The 17,063-nt window shown below is 38.4% G+C and overlaps 1 protein-coding gene and 2 long non-coding RNA genes across 4 annotated transcripts in view; 1 reads left to right on the top strand and 2 right to left on the bottom strand.

Annotated features, from left to right (window-relative positions):
- The window catches only part of LOC127509640 (uncharacterized), a 160,855-nt gene that overhangs the window by 37,622 nt on the left and 106,170 nt on the right, over positions 1-17,063 (top strand). The gene's annotated exons all lie outside the window — the stretch shown is intronic.
- The window catches only part of LOC127509642 (uncharacterized), a 38,938-nt gene that overhangs the window by 20,053 nt on the left and 1,822 nt on the right, over positions 1-17,063 (bottom strand). The window lies entirely within an intron of this gene.
- LOC127509622 (uncharacterized) lies at positions 2,559-4,061 on the bottom strand. The gene is made up of 2 exons (XM_051888520.1): positions 3,947-4,061; positions 2,559-3,871 (listed from the first exon to the last, which is right to left on the bottom strand). The coding sequence occupies exons 1-2, from the start codon at positions 3,990-3,992 to the stop codon at positions 2,559-2,561; spliced, it is 1,359 nt and encodes a 452-aa protein (XP_051744480.1). The 5' UTR covers positions 3,993-4,061.

Genomic DNA, 17,063 nt, shown 5'->3' on the forward strand with positions numbered 1-17,063 from the left:
CTATGCATTCCGTTAATTTTGTGAATTGGTAAGTTTCGTCAGGGCGCGAAGAAATATAGAGCTGAGTATCATCAGCGTAACAGTGAAAACTAACGGCATGCTTCCTAATGATATCTCCCAAGGGTAGCATGTACAGAGTGAACAGCAACGGTCCTAGTATTGAGCCTTGTGGTACTCCATATTGAACTTGTGATCGATATGACATGTCTTCGTTTACTACTACAAACTGATAACGGTCAGATAAGTATGATTTGAACCATGACAATGCAATTCCACTAATGCCAACATAATTTTCGAGTCTATTTAAAAGAATATTGTGATCAATAGTGTCAAATGCTGCACTAAGATCCAGTAACACTAATAGAGAGATACAACCACGATCTGATGATAAGAGCAAATCATTAGTAACTCTAATGAGAGCAGTCTCAGTACTATGGTACGGTCTAAATCCTGACTGGAAATCCTCACAGATACTATTTCTTTCTAAAAAGGAACATAGTTGTGATGATACTGCCTTTTCTAGTATTTTTGACAGAAAAGTGAGATTTGAGATCGGCCTGTAATTGACTAATTCTCTAGGATCAAGTTGTGGTTTTTTAATAAGAGGTTTAATAATAGCCAGCTTAAAAGTTTTTGGTACGTATCCTAATGATAAAGATGAATTGACGATATTGAGAAGAGGATCTATGACTTCTGGAAGCATTTCTTTCAATAGCTTAGTCGGTATAGGGTCTAACATACATGTTGTTGATTTTGATGATTTAACAAGTTTAGACAATTCTTCCTCTCCTAAAGCAGTAAATGAATTGAATTTTTCCTCAGGGACACTACAATGCACTATCTGACATGATACTGTAGTAGACGGTTGCATGGTTATTATTTTTTCTCTAATATTATCAATCTTGCAAGTAAAGAAGTTCATAAAGTCATTACTGCTGTGCTCTTTGGAAACATCAGAAGTTGAAGCTTTATTTCTTGTTAATTTAGCCACTGTATCAAATAAATACCTAGGGTTGTGTTTATTTTCTTCCAAGAGTTTTGAAAAATAGGCAGATCTAGCAGATTTTAAGGCCTTTCTGTACTCAATCATTCTCTCTCTCCACGAAATACTTCTAGTTTTGATTTCTTCCAGCTGCACTCTATTTTTCTGGCTGCTAACTTTAGGGCCCGAGTGTGCTCATTGTACCATGGCATTGGATTAATTTCCTTAATCTTTTTTAAACGCAAAGGAGCAACTGAGTCTAATGTGCTGGAAAAGACAGAGGCAATAGTTTCTGTTGCAACATCGAGGTCTTCTAAGCTGTCTGGTATGCTAAGGCGATGAAAATGATCAGGAAGATTATTTATAAAGCAATCTTTAGTGGTAGAAGTGATGGTTCTACCATATTTTTGGCATGGAGGCAGTTTAGCCGCCTTGACTAAATGTAGTATACACGAGACTAGATAATGATCTGAGATGTCGTCACTCTGCTGCAGAATTTCAACAGCATCGATATCGATTCCATGTGACAATATTAGATCTAAAGTATGATTACGACAATGAGTGGGTCCTGACACATGTTGTCTAACACCAATAGAGTTTAGAATATCTGCAAATGCCAATCCTAATGCGTCTTTTTTATTATCTACATGAATATTAAAATCACCAACAACAAGGACTTTATCTGCAGCTAATACTAACTCTGATAGAAAGTCAGCAAATTCTTTGATAAAGTCTGTATTGTGTCCTGGTGGCCTGTATACAGTAGCCAGCACAAATGTCAACTTACATAATGTTACGTAAAGTCCCATAGTTTCGAAGGAATTATATTTGAAAGACTTCTGACTAATACTGTAAATATTACTATAGATTACAGCAACACCTCCCCCTTTGCCTTTCTGACGGGCATTGTGTCGATAATCGAAACCTTGAGGACTAGACTCATTTAAAGTAATGTAATCGTCCGGTTTTAGCCAAGTTTCTGTCAAACACAGCACATCTAGATTATTATCTTTGATAATATCATTAACAATAAGTGATTTTGAAGAAAGGGATCTAATATTTAACAACCCGAGTTTTATCATTTGTTTAGCATTATTATCTCTATTTTTTATTTGTTGAACCTAAAATAACCCCATATCCTCCATATCAATAACATAATAAGATTCTGCAAATCTGTAACCTTCTTATTATTCATACAATCTTACAAAGAAATAATCAACAACAACAATTAAATAGTAACCACATAACATATATTGTTTCATAGACTAATAGCCTACCACTTTAAGAATTTTTAATCCCCATACTCCTCGCCTAAGCTGTTACAAAATCCTTCAGCCATCCAGGAGTCTTCTTATGTCTTGTTTTTCTGGGACTACCCATTTCTACATTAGGTTTCTCCTGAGGAACCGTAGTAGGCATCTGTACTTTTTCTGGACAAACAGCCAAATTCGCAGTGTTCCAGGATTTCCCATCACCCAGAACATATGTACTTGGGCCATCTTGACGTTTCACCAACACTGGCGTAGAAAATCTCACATCCCCTTTTTTCACCAGCTGAGGTTTACGAATGCGAACCCTATCTTATCTTCTTATCTTCACGTAAGTCCACACAGAGTCTAATACCTCCTTGCTTTTTTCGGGTTACCACAATGGGTGAAACCCAAGGTGATGCGTTAATTTTTTCAATCACTCCAGCTTGCAAGAGGCGCTGAAGCTCCCTAGATACCTCTTCTCGTACGCACAGCGGGAGGCATCTGAGCTTTTGCTGCACTGGCGGAACGTTAGGATTCACCTGCACTTTGTGAATGAATCCTTTCACACATCCACTCGCACTTGATGATTCTTTATCCGTTTCATACACTGGAACAGGTGGTATGGTACCCACCGTTCTTCCCGCGAACTGGTAATTTAGAGCCTTTATTAAGTCCAAGCCTAATAGCGCGGAGCCTGCCTGAACAATGTAAAATGTAGCAGAAGTGGTCACCTTGCCTAGCGTTACTAAAGCGGGCATACAGCCAAGTACTGAGATGTTGTCCTTCGAATAGGTGACTAAGCAGGCTTTCGGTTTCGTCAAGGGGCATTCAGCAAAACAGTCCTTGTAGAGTTGTTTCGGCAGTATTGACACAGATGATCCAGTGTGCACAATTAAATCTACACATTTCTTATTCCCAACTGGTGCTTCTATATGGACTTTACAACAAATCTTGTCAGACGCATCACTCATGTAACAGATAGAAAGCTCAGAAATCTCAAGTTCATGTACTTCTTTAGACATAGATTTGCAAACTTTTGCGAAGTGTCCTTTTTTTCCACATGAGTTACAGGTCACTGATGCTGCAGGACAATTTTTAGCATTTGCAAGATGGGACTGTGAGCCACACCTAAAGCAGGACTTTTTCTGTTTTGTTCCATCAGGCTCTGGAAGCGGCTTTCTCTGCTTTTTCCTGTCAAGAAATCGTTGCAGACGTCGGGAAGTGGACTTAAGAATTGCATTAACAGGAGCTGCAGCAACACCCCCATTGAGAATGGATGCGTTTTGTACCGCTGATTCCACCTCGCATGCTAGAGTCACGGCCCGTTGCAAGGTAAGGTCATCTTCAAGCAGGAGTCTGTCTCTGATTTGACATAGGTGTGCATGCTCTATCAGTTTATCTCTAATCATTTCGTCCTCCATCTCACCAAACACACATGGAACAGCCAGATCACGTAGCACAGCAATGTATTGCATAACACTTTCGTCGGCTCTTTGCGGTCTCTGTCGGAATGCATGACGACAAGCCACCATGTTAACCTTCGGGACAAAATGCATCTCCAATGCTGTCATAGCTTCTGCCATGGTTGTCCCAGTGTTAGGCAAAGTATAAAAGAGTCTAGCATCAGTCCATCCATCTGCAGAAGCATTTATTACTGCGAGGTAATTTTCAAAAATCTTTCGCCAAATCATAAAGGGAAAGGTAGGCTCACCTGGGCAGGGTAAAAATGGAGCAGGAGCAGGGACAGAAGCCGCCATCCTTGTCGCCAAATTGTTATATTTTACCTACATCAGCCAAGAGCATGTGGACACAGCAATAGTACTTACTCTTCTTCTTTTATTATTTTATCATTTTTAGCCTCCTCTTACAACTCCCCCTTCTGGCCACATACTCTATTTCAGAACACTCAACACAACACCCACTCATACGAATTCATATGATTTGTATAAACCCCAGTGACTGGTAGGTTTAGAGGGGTTAGGGGTAGGTAATTTGTACAAATTCGTATGAATTTGGCAAATCATAAAATACGTACAAATTTGCAAAAACAAATTCGTTCAAGTGAGGTCATACGAGTTTATTCGAATTAGCCACCGCGTAAAATACGTACGAATTGCCATGAGATTGAGATGGGGCCTGTCTTAATAACCACATTTGTGGACCTGCACCTAATGACAACCACAACAGCCCTAAATGTCAACAGAGACCATGCATCTAGATGAGCCCTAGGGACAGATCCCCTGTGAAGACTTTGTCGATACGACAGCCATCGGCACAGATCCTCAACAAAGACCACAAGAACCAGTCAAGTCTTCTGTACAGACCTCTATGGCCAGCTTCAGCTCCTGCCCTCCATATGAGGGTGTGATGTATCCCAAACAAAATTTTCTGAATGATACCAGTGGATGAAATTTTGGATGGAATTTTCTGAATGACACCAGTCCACAATCTGACTTGTGATGCAGCCTGGAATCATAATCACACCATGTTGGTTTGTTTGGCCAGAAGAGGACTGGTCCCCCAACTGAACCTGCTTTCTTTTTTCTCTTTCTGTTTTTCTGTCACCGATGGAGTTTGGGTTCCTTGCCACTGTCGCCTCTGGCTGGCTTAGTTGGGTACACGCAATATTCAGCAATATTTTTGACTGTTCTGACACTATTGGATGAGAACTGAACTGAGCTGGAAGATGACATCACTGTTTTCTCCAGAGCTGATATATAGCTGAATTGAACTCATTTCATATTTCATGATCTTTACACACTTATTGAACAGAACTGATTCAACACTGAACTGTCTTCAGCTGAACAATGACACTATTTTCTTTTTAGAGCTGCTTTACAGCAGAATTTAACTTTAGCCACTTTTCCAGCGCCAGGCCGAACCGTTCTCATTGCAGAAACGTTCCATTCCGTGCCAATCCAGGCCAGCTGGTACTGTTACGGTTTCATTTTTCACTGTGGGGCTGATAACGGTCGCTCTTTGAAATGTAATATAAAAGCATCAGTCGTTGCCTTGGTAACGCAACAGTTTACTGATGATATGAGATGTCAATAACGATTGTGTTATGGAAGATAATCAGATATTTCTTTTAACTTTATTATTAATTTGTGTTTACGTCACTCAAATAGAGTGCTAGCCAGCTACAGAGAGAAGCCAGGCAACAGACGAGTGACCCAGTGGCGACGTCACATCATGGATTCTACCAGCACGATTCAGGTTAGACAACCGTGCCGAGAATTGCCGAAAAAAACTTTCACAGTAAAAGGTAAATTAATTAGATATTACACATAATTTGGTAGTAAAATGTAAAGTGTTGCACATTTAATTGGTGTGTATATGAGTATAACACTTAATTAGAAACATCACAATTACTAAATTGTGTTGTCTGTTGCATAGGGACCGACGCTCAGAAGGTTATTTAAATGTACAATGTATTATGTGTTAAATGCAAAAAAAGTGCAAATATAGCTCTGTAAAAACTTTACTTACAATTTTACAACACTATGTTGTAATTGTGTCTCACTGAATAATCAAAAGGTCTACACAACCAACACTTTCGCCAAAAATAGGAAACAAGTCATGTAAGTAGACAAGTGGTCAAGTGGAAAGACAGCATTTGCGGGTATTGGAACAAGCTCAGAATATGCGATTTCTGATGCAGCCCGTGGGTAAGAAAATACATTGAGGAGGTGATCCAATTTTTATAGACAATTATTGATAAATATTTATGGAAAACCATTCAGATAACTCTTCACAAAAACAATTTATTTCATGTGTAAAATCTTTTAAATTAGCAACAAACTTCTGAATGCACTTTTTTATTTTTTATTTTATTTTTTACATTGAACATAATCTGGATCTCAAGCTGTGTATTTGTGTGGCAAATGTTTTGTTGTTGTTTTTGAACAAGGCAGTTGAACATTTGCTTTGTGTCACTGTGACTCTCTGGCGCAGTAATACACAGCTGTGTCCTCAGTCTGCATATTCTGTCCTTGTAGAGTCACTGTATTGCTGGAAGAGTCTCTGGTAACTTGATATCTACTTTTCAGTTTATCACTGTAATATGTGTCACCGCTACTACATATGTCTCCGACCCATTCCAGAGCTTTTCCTGCAGCCTGTCGTATCCAGTCAGTGCAGTAGCTGCTGTCAGTCACTGAATATCCAGAGATCTTACAGGACAGTGTCAAAACCTGACCAGGCCTTAAGACCATAGAATCAGTCTGGGTCAGTTCAACACAGTGGACACCTGGAGAAACAAATATGGCCTGACGTGTTAATGTTACGTATACAGAAGGGGACAGCGACACAGGAGTACAGGTATTAAAGTTTATTGAGTGACCAGAATGTTGACAGAGTGCAGGTGAGTGAAGACAGGTTAATGCGTTGACTGGTATAACTGATGAACTGATAATTGTCTTGGTTTTGCAGGATGGGCAGACGGATGACAGACTTGAGGCTTGAGCAGACACAGATGAACTCACAGGAGACGAGGAGACAACGAGGAGTCGAGGGAACACAGGAGACAGGTAAGTATCTTCAGAGGAGTCCTTAAGGTAAGCAGAATGGTGAGTACCATGTGCAAACAAGACCGGACAGTGACTGAGTGAGAGCGTGTTGTGCTGCTGGTGATGAGGGTGCTGATGAGCTGCAGGTGATTAATATTGATTAATATGCTGGTGATGACGTGCGCTGTGTCTGTGAGAGTGTAGAGCCTGGTGTGTCTGTGACAGTTAGATACATGGTGTAAGGAACCCCGCATCGGCCCAAAAACGGAATCCGACGGCCTGGGCGAAGGTTAACGCGTGTATGCCTTTTCAGCGCATCTGTGAAGTTCACTTAATTTCACTCGTTTAATCTGACTCCAATTTTAAATGATTATTACTCTTAGGTTTTGTTCCCAATTGGAAATTAATCATTTGTTATGTATTAATTTTGATTTTTGATTATTCTGGGTATCTCATAATTTCAATTATTCGTTCATTACGGTCTCATCATCGCTTAGAGAAATTCACATCGGCCGACTGCGTTCTCACGGACATAAATTCGCCAGTTTATGATCTAGTCAGAGGATGCAGAGTTAACTAATGCATTTGAGTCGAACCGCCACATGCTTGTTCATACAAAAATACAGTTTTCTTAGTCACGATACTGCAACTTGCTAATTCAATAACAGACAAACTCAAAAAGTCCCATGATGTGCCAATATGCTCCTTTCATGGGGCTCTCTGGCTTGGCCTGTCCTGACGCAGATTTACGGAAATAACGGACTCCATAATCTACTGGTCATAATGATTTCAGAAGAATCCAGAGTAAATCAAATATAACATTTTATTTGTCAAGTAAAAATGTATCATGTCAATTTCATAGTTGGACAGTTAGAAGCCAATTCAGAAATAATACATATTACATCATAACATCAACTAAAATGCACATGCACACAGTGGTGGATTAGTGTTGGAAGACACTTGTCCACCACTGTGTGGGGGCTTCTGGCTACAGAAAATCCCCCCTGACTGCTTTGCACTTTACCTTATATACCAAGACCAGAACAAAAGGATTGTAAATTTTTATTACACCAACACCTGTTTTGGGGGGAGAGGAGTGGGTTTTCACAAGTGACACCACCCAAAAGGAGGACAGAATTCTCCTTAGTTTTCAATCTTCTTCATAATACCAGTGACTGCTGTGAAATTGAGACCATTTTACCAATCGCACTGAGACATTTAAAATGATACCAAACATGAAAGGAATAAACAATAGATACACCAGATACATTATACTTCTTGGAGAACTTTCAGTGACTTGAGTCAGGGGGAAAGGAAGGAGGGTGTGTGTGTTTTGGGGGGAGGGCTATTGCCTCCTGTAGATGTGTGAGGGCAAGGCGTTGTCCTATGCTATTTCTTTGAGATCTTCTCTCCAGATAAGCTTTATTGCTTTATTGCAGGGTGCTTGATCTCAGTTTTTGTCTTAGCAGGAAAATCAAGTCTTACAATGGAAATATTTTGTATAAACATATATAACATATATGTCTTTTTTTTTTTAAGGGTTTCTATAGAAACTATGAAGACTTATAAGAGACAGCTGCTAGCAGCAGAAACAACGAGACAGATGAGGAGACCATGGTTTGAGAATTGTGAGAGCAAGCTGTTTCTTTTCCTCTTAATACTCAAATAAAGAGGAGGAGAAAGAATATTTGCATACAGATGCAACCCAGAAAATATGTATCTACATATTTTTTATATGTTATTTTGTATTATGGGCTTTTTTTCTGTTTTATTTAAATTTCTTTCAGAAGACAATGTTGGCAGTAATGATGGGTGTGCTGTGCTATTAGGAAATTATACTTTAATATTGTAAATGATTTGAACAGTAAACACACTTTTAGTTCATGATAAATTAATTATTGATAAATTTTGTTGTTGTTTTCAATATATTCACTGAAGATCATTCAGGGCATATATGTCAGGCTCAGGGATAAGGGCATTTACAGTTTTTTTTTTTCAATTGCTAACGTCTCAGGTTACATATGTAACCATGGTTCCCTGAGAACAGGGAACAAGACACTGCGTTTTATCGCATATGGGGAACGTCACTCGTGAACCGGTGTCTGCAAGCCAAGTATCAAATCTCTCCAATCCTATTGGCCGGCGACAGCCTATGACGTCATCATAGTCCGACCCGGAAGTATATAAGAAGCGCCTAGAGAACCAGTCAGTATCTTATCATCTGAAGAGACTGTTACCAAGCAGCCCCGATGCATGGCAAGGAACGCAGTGTCTCGTTCCCTGTTCTCAGGGAACCATGGTTACATACGTAACCTGAGACGTTCCCTTTCGAAAGGGAACTCCTCACTGCATTTTACCGCATATGGGGAACGATATACCCATGCCACCATGCTTGAAGGGAGTGCATGCCAAGAAGATGGCTAGACAAACGTCAGTTTCACATGAAACGCCAGAGCAACTCCCCCTCGGGTCAAACAAAGGCTGTCAGTGACAACATTCCCTACGGCCAACAGCCCAAGCCATAAGCCTCAAAGAGGCCTTCCACAGAAGGCCTACCAAGGCTGCTCCAAGGCTTCTGGGACCAGACCTTCCGAGGAAAGAGGGTCCCTCTAAGGGAATGTAGCCAGGGGGCCGAAAGGAACCCCAGCCAGTCACTAGAAGGGGGACAAGTCACCCCAAATGCCACCAGGGTGGCCGACCCGGTCCGATAACAACCTAGTCTTGGCCAGCAACCTGTCTGAACACAGAGCCTCAACAATGCAATATTCAGAGAAGATATCCAGTAAGAGTGACTGCAAAAAGGCAGTAAGCAACTCAGACCCGAGCGTAGAGACGGGCATCCAGGAATTGACTGCATTTTGTGTGAAAACGACATGAATTGTGTTAATGGTATGGCCACAACAGACGGATGTTCTGCTAAATGTGTTTAGAGTTTTGAAAATGTGACTACAGATTGGACAAATGTATGTTAGCAATTGAAAAAAACTGTAAATAGTTTATATTCTTATAGCTTATGTATTTTATGCTTCAGCAGAAGGTGTGTCTGTTTCATTGAATCAAAGTTGTACTGTGCTCCACCATCATCTGCTGGATTTTTTTTTTTTTTTTTTTTTTTTCCTCACTGACATGTTTTTGTACAGCCCAGTGCTTTTTTTGCATCATTGTGTATATCTTGCACAGTAATAAACAGCTGAATCCTCTGCTGTCAGACCAGAGAGTTTCAGATACACCATGCTGTTTGAATTATCTCTGGTGATCTCTATTCGTCCCTCAACACTTTTTGCATACACTGTTTTACTGGCATCATACCAGATAACCCCCATCCAGTTCAATGCTTTCCCTGCTGGCTGTCTGATCCAGTGCATGCCAGATTGTCCAAAATCAAATCCAGATCCTCTACAGGAAAGGTTCAAAATTTCTCCAGGCTTTTTGGTAACAGAACTTGATGGGATGGACTCCAGGCTCTGACCATTAACACCTAAAACAATTGAAAGTTATAATGACATGTCCACAGTATCATATAAAGTACACCCATTAATAAATTCTGGAGGCAGAATTAAATAATAATATAACATGAAATAGAGATACGTACTAGTTAAACACATCAGGAGAAAAAATAAGAATGGAATGTGTGCCATTTCAAATGATGCAGGAAGACCAACTGCTACAATGTCACTGAATACTGCTGGTAGAAATACTGTACATTATGGCATTTACATTTGGGTGGAGCTTTAAAATCTAATACTATATTAAGATCTAATGGCACTGTTGATGAGTCTCTACCAACAGAAACCATTTCTGCATTTGTGGGATATTTATGTTTGTATTACACTCTAAAAACAACCCAAATTAGGTTGAAAATGGACAAACCCAGCAATTGGTTTGTTTTAACCCAGCGGTTTGCTCAACCTGCTGAGTAGTTTTATTTAACTCAACTATTTTTACAAAAATTACTGTATTGCTTGCTTAAAATGAACCCAAAGTACATGAAATGAACATTGATTAATATATTTAATAAGTTTAATGAATAATAATTAAACAATAAACATTTATTAAATTACTTATTAATAAATGTTCACCTTTTGATTATTATTGTTGCCTCTAGTAATTACTTGTCTGATTTTTAATTGTGAATGAGAAAGTTCAAAAAAAAAAAAAAATGTAAATGTTCACTTGTTTTTGTTGTTTTATAAATTACTTTGACCTTTTCAATAACTGTAATGTGCGATCCAGTTTGTATAAATTCATCATATCAGTTGTCATCATGACACTTTCATGCTTTTTATTTATTTATTTATTTATTTGTTTATTTAGCTTCTGGCTACTACCTCGAAGGTTATTTAAAAATCACTTTCCACTTCATATCGAACATGTAATTGTAAAGAAATTGAAGCAAATATCACAGTATAAGTTAATGTCAAGTGCTGCAAGATGATTGTTGAGTTTTTAATTTCTTTGGTGCAAATATTTGCTGATAAATAATGCATTTCCTCAAATTTATCATTAGGCTTGTTTTTTGTTTGTTTGTTTTTTGTTTTTGTTTTAATAGGATTTTTGTTATACCAGCTGAATTAAGGTCTATAATGTATTTATTAAAACAGCCTGGTCTCATTGTTAATACGTAGGTATTAATACGTAACTTTCAAAGACACAAAACGTATATTTTTGTACGTTTAGAAAGGTGCTAAAACGTACAATATTGACGTAATTATGGCACTAAAACGTAAAAATACACACGTATTCTCATGAGATCACGTTGATTAAAAACCTAAAATCTGAGAAAATCAGACTGTTGTGGAAAACCATCAGAAACACTCTTAATTTGTAATGATGATGATGTTGATGTTTTTGTACAGGGAGGCTGTTTGCGTCTGTCACTGTGATTCTCTGGCACAATAATACACAGCTGTGTCTTGAGCTTGCATATTATTTCCTTGCAGTGTTATTGTGTTACTGGAGGTGTCTCTGCTGATGCTGAACTTGCTTTTCAGTGAATCCTTGTAGTATAAGTCTCCATCAGAGTCGATCAATCCAATCCATTCCAGAGCTTTTCCTGCAGGCTGACGAATCCAGGCTGTATAATAACTAGTAACTGAATAGGAGACTTTACAGTTGATAGTTAGAGTGGCATCAGGACGGACAGTCAGAGACTCAGGCTGAGTGAGTTCCTCTGAATGAATACCTGTATCAAATGAAATAATACCTGTTAGTAAAATAGCATGAAGTTTAAAGACTGTTAACAAGCTTTTTAGCAACAAAATGATGTATCACACAGAAAAGTAGACTAAACTTACAGGATACTACTGCCAGAAGCAACACTAAAGATGAAGAGATCATGGTGTGTTTCACAGCACAGTTTGTTCTTCTCTCCCTCTAGTGATCAGATGAATGTATAAACTGACTCATGTCTGGTGTTTAAATATGCAACAGAAGATTTACATAAAGAGCTAATAATCAACTCCACATGCTAAAAAACATTAATATTGGGATTACATGAAGAGGCATCACACTGTCCTGAACTTTTAGTCATTATTGATATGGTTGAAGTCCATTAGCAGAAAATGTAAACAGTTTATTGTGACTGTAAGTGATTCAAACTATCAAAATGTAAAATGAAGTATTCTTTGATTGAATTTGCCCTGATCAGAGCATTTATGCCAATTAAAGTTTATACATTAAAAATGTCTTAGATATTTTGTATTATTTATTGCATGTGTTAATTATATTTGTGTTATAATTTTATTGATGTTACATCTGACAGCAACAACAGCAGTAATAATGTGTGTTTCTGTTGGGCCATCATCAGAAACACTTGCTTTTCTCACCTGTTCAGTGAATTGAAATAAATTTTAAGTTTTAAAATTAGCATGCAGATTGTCTGATCTGGTTTCAGCAACGGACCTGTAACGGTGCCTGTCTTGTTATTGAATAATCTAAACTAACAATGTTGAATATTAATAATCAGCATAAGCGCACAGTACTAGCTGGCCTCACAGCTGCTAAAAAAATATGATTGCGTTGAGATGGAAACTCCTCATTCACCTCCTGTTAAATGTTGGATCCTTACATTTTTGGTGTGATTTTTCTAGAACTGTCTCCTGCTCGAGATCTTTTGACTGTTTTCTTGTGATTTTGAAATGCTTTGTAATATTTTGTTGTTATTTTCTTTTCTTTTCTTTCTTCTTTTAAAAATGAAGCAAGAAACATTAATCCTATAGAGTATCTCTGATCTGCTGGACTCTCCTTTGGAGAAGACTGTTGATTTTGTACTCAGAAAATGTAAGTATTACTACTAAAGATAAGATTACCCCAGAATGAACTGCATTGCTAGCACACCCCAACACTTACGCACAATAATAATGATAAATGCTGACCAATACTTAATTATGTTACTTTTTTTTAATGAAAATTATGTTTTTGCAGTCAAGCAATGAATTAATGCATGATTTAATAAAATAATTATATTTTATTTACTGACAACAATAGGAAACATAAATGAGTAAAAGAATGAATAAAAGTAACCACAATAAATAAATACATATACAATTCAGCAACACATGAAACAAAGCTTTTTTTCAAACTTATTGTTATCTCAACACAGCTGTGCCAATTCTGCAGCTTTATTTTGATGAAGCAGCTGACCACCGTGATCACCTTCGCCTGTCTTTGCCATCCATAATGTCCCTCATTGCGGCTCTTCTCATTGGGGACATCGTTGATCCAGAGGATGAGGAAGACCATGATGATGGACCCCTGAACCCCACAACCTTGAAGCAAGAGTGGTGGAAGATGTGCGGGACAATCTGGCTGCCGCTGTGACTGCTCCATACATTTGTGTGCTCTCCATGAGCATGACTACCTACAAAACATTTAAACAGATTAAAACGTTTTACAATTCATGTCAGCATTCTCTTTTTTGCCATATTTCATTTAATATTTTTACAATTACATGCTAATTTCTGTTGTAGCATTATTACTTTTGTGGTGTGGTGGGCTAAACCGCTGAACTGGTAAGCAGAAGGTTGCTGGTTCGATCTCCGTAGCCGTCACTGTCCTTGAGCAAGACATTTTACTCCAGGTTACTCCACATTGACCATCCCTGTAATAAGAGCACTGTAAGTCACTTTTAAAACGTGTTTGTAAGTTTTAAAAATAGCCATATGTTTTATTGCTTAAAAATTAACCAAGGAAAAAAATAAAAAGGCCTTTCATTAATCCTACAATATCTCTGATCAGCTGGACTGAGAATCATAAAGGCAGACAGTGCCCTCTATTGTAAAATCAGCAGTATTCTCATTAAAGATTAATAACTTTACTGAGACTGCACAGCAAAAAAAAAAAAAAAAAAAAAAAAAATAGCCAGTTCATTAGAAGTTACGACATGAAGATCATTTTTAGAAATATCTTTCATGTGGCTGCTATGAACTAGTTGCATTTAAGTCAAAAATATTATTTAATCTCATTGAACCCACTTGACTGTTTTAGGTTACAGCAGGTTTACAGCAACAGAGAAACGTCTGCAGCTCATTTCTCAAACATTTGTTTGGCTGGAAAACACTGATGCTTCACACTTGTGCAATATAATAAATAAATAAATTATGCCATTCAGAAGAAGAAAAAAAAATGAAAAGATATTTTTGTATTCCTATATGGGGACTTTTATTCTCTTATTCTTTTCATTCAAGATGTTTTTGAACAAGGCAGTAACTGCTCTGTGTCACTGTGACTCTCTGGCGCAGTAATACACAGCTGTGTCCTCAGTCTGCATATTCTGTCCTTGTAGAGTCACTGCATTGCTGGAAGAGTCTCTGGTAACTTGATATCTACTTTTCAGTTTATCACTGTAATATGTGCTACCATCACCACATATCTCTCCGACCCATTCCAGAGCTTTTCCTGCAGCCTGTCGTATCCAGTCAGTGCAGTAGCTGCTGTCAGTCACTGAATATCCAGAGATCTTACAGGACAGTGTCAAAACCTGACCAGGCCTTAAGACCATAGAATCAGTCTGGGTCAGTTCAACACAGTGGACACCTGGAGAAACAAATATGGTCTGACATGTTAGAGAAATTAAAACATTTTGTATAACCATATCAGTCATTTTTATTTTAAGGGTTTCTATAGAAACAATGGAGACTTACGAGAGACAGCTGCTAGCAGCAGAAACAACAAGAGAGATGAGGAGACCATGGTTTGAGAAGTATGAGAGTAAGCTGTTTCTTTTCATCTTAATACTCAAATAAAGAGGAAGAGGAATATATTTGCATACAGTTCAGAGCAAAACTTAGCATGCAGCAATCAGGTTGCAGAATGAAAATCTGTCACAAATGTTTCATACCAAAAAGAGTTGATGAAAACTATTAGCACACATTAATGGAACAGAAACAAAAAAGGAATATGCATGCAGTAAAAGAAAGCGGGTGCTTATTAATGACACCTGCTGATTATTAAATATCCACATAGTCTAATTTTTGCTCTTCACATCACCAAACAACACTATGCTACTAGTGTATTAACAGAGACAGCAGCCAATGAGGATTCTCTCTGATGTTTAGTGAAACGCTGCTGCTAATCTGAAATCACATACGGTAACACTTTATTTCGATGGACCACTTTAGACATTCTACTGACTATAAGTAACTTTGCATGAACATGACAGCTTGTTCTACTAACCCTAACACCTAACCCTAAACTATCAGTCTACTAACAGTCTACTACAGCCTAGTCTACTAATACTTTAATGAGAGTTAGCTGATATGTAGTTGCAAAGTTACTTAGATAGTAGAGTGTCCAAAGTTTACGAAGTAAAGCGTGACCTTCACATACTTACCTCCTATATAATAGTTTAAAAAACATTATGTGAAAAGTGTAGTATGTCTAAATTGATAGTATCCATAAAAAGTAGACCAAAAGTATCCGGATGACCTACTACTTCTGACAAAATTCTGAGGTGCACATACAGTGGACTCTTTACTATCCCATGAAGCCACAGGAGAGGATTTGTGAATGCCAGTAATGGCAGAACTGACCAACTCACGCTGGTATAGGTCACATGACAATGACAACATGGCCAATGTAGTACGTCTGGATTGCATTCATTCTGCACACAATCATACACACAGAATGTACTTTTTTTTTTACAGCTGTAAAGTAATTACTTATTCAAAACAAGTACCTACTTAGAGGGCCTGCAATGTTATCTCACGACCAATTTGTACGTATTTAACAAGGTGGCTAATTCGTACAAATTCATTGTATAAACCCCAGTGACGGGTAGGTTTAGGGGCGGGGTTAGGGGTAGGTCATTTGTACAAATTCGTATGAATTAGCCACCTCGTAAAATACGTACGAATTGCCGTGAGATCGGGTTGGGGCCTGTCTCAGTACCCACATTTGTGGACCTGCACCTAATGACAACCACAACAGCCCTAAATGTCAGCAGAGACCATGCATCTAGATGAGCCCTAGGGACAGATCCCCTGTGAAGACTTTGTCGATACGACAGCCATCGGCACAGATCCTCAACAAAGACCACAAGAACCAGTCAAGTCTTCTGTACAGACCTCTATGGCCAGCTTCAGCTCCTGCCCTCCATATGAGGGTGTGATGTATCCCAAACAAAATTTTCTGAATGATACCAGTGGATGAAATTTTGGATGGAATTTTCTGAATGACACCAGTCCACAATCTGACTTGTGATGCAGCCTGGAATCATAATCACACCATGTTGGTTTGTTTGGCCAGAAGAGGACTGGTCCCCCAACTGAACCTGCTTTCTTTTTTCTCTTTCTGTTTTTTCTGTCACCGATGGAGTTTGGGTTCCTTGCCACTGTCGCCTCTGGCTGGTTTAGTTGGGTACACGCAATATTCAGCAATATTTCTGACTGTTCTGACACTATTGGATGAGAACTGAACTGAGCTGGAAGATGACATCACTGTTTTCTCCAGAGCTGATATATAGCTGAATTGAACTCATTTCATATTTCATGATCTTTACACACTTATTGAACAGAACTGATTCAACACTGAACTGTCTTCAGCTGAACAATGACACTATTTTCTTTTTAGAGCTGCTTTACAGCAGAATTTAACTTTAGCCACTTTTCCAGCGCCAGGCCGAAACGTTCTCATTGCAGAAACGTTCCATTCCGTGCCAATCCAGGCCAGCTGGTACTGTTACGGTTTCATTTTTCACCGTGGAGCTGATAACAGTCGCTCTTTGAAATGTAATATAAAAGCATCAGTCGTTGCCTTGATAACGCAACAGTTTACTGATGATATGAGATGTCAATAACGATTGCGTTATGGAAGATAATCAGA

Source organism: Ctenopharyngodon idella, chromosome 3 (genome assembly GCF_019924925.1).
Source record: "Ctenopharyngodon idella isolate HZGC_01 chromosome 3, HZGC01, whole genome shotgun sequence".
NCBI lineage: Eukaryota > Metazoa > Chordata > Actinopteri > Cypriniformes > Xenocyprididae > Ctenopharyngodon > Ctenopharyngodon idella.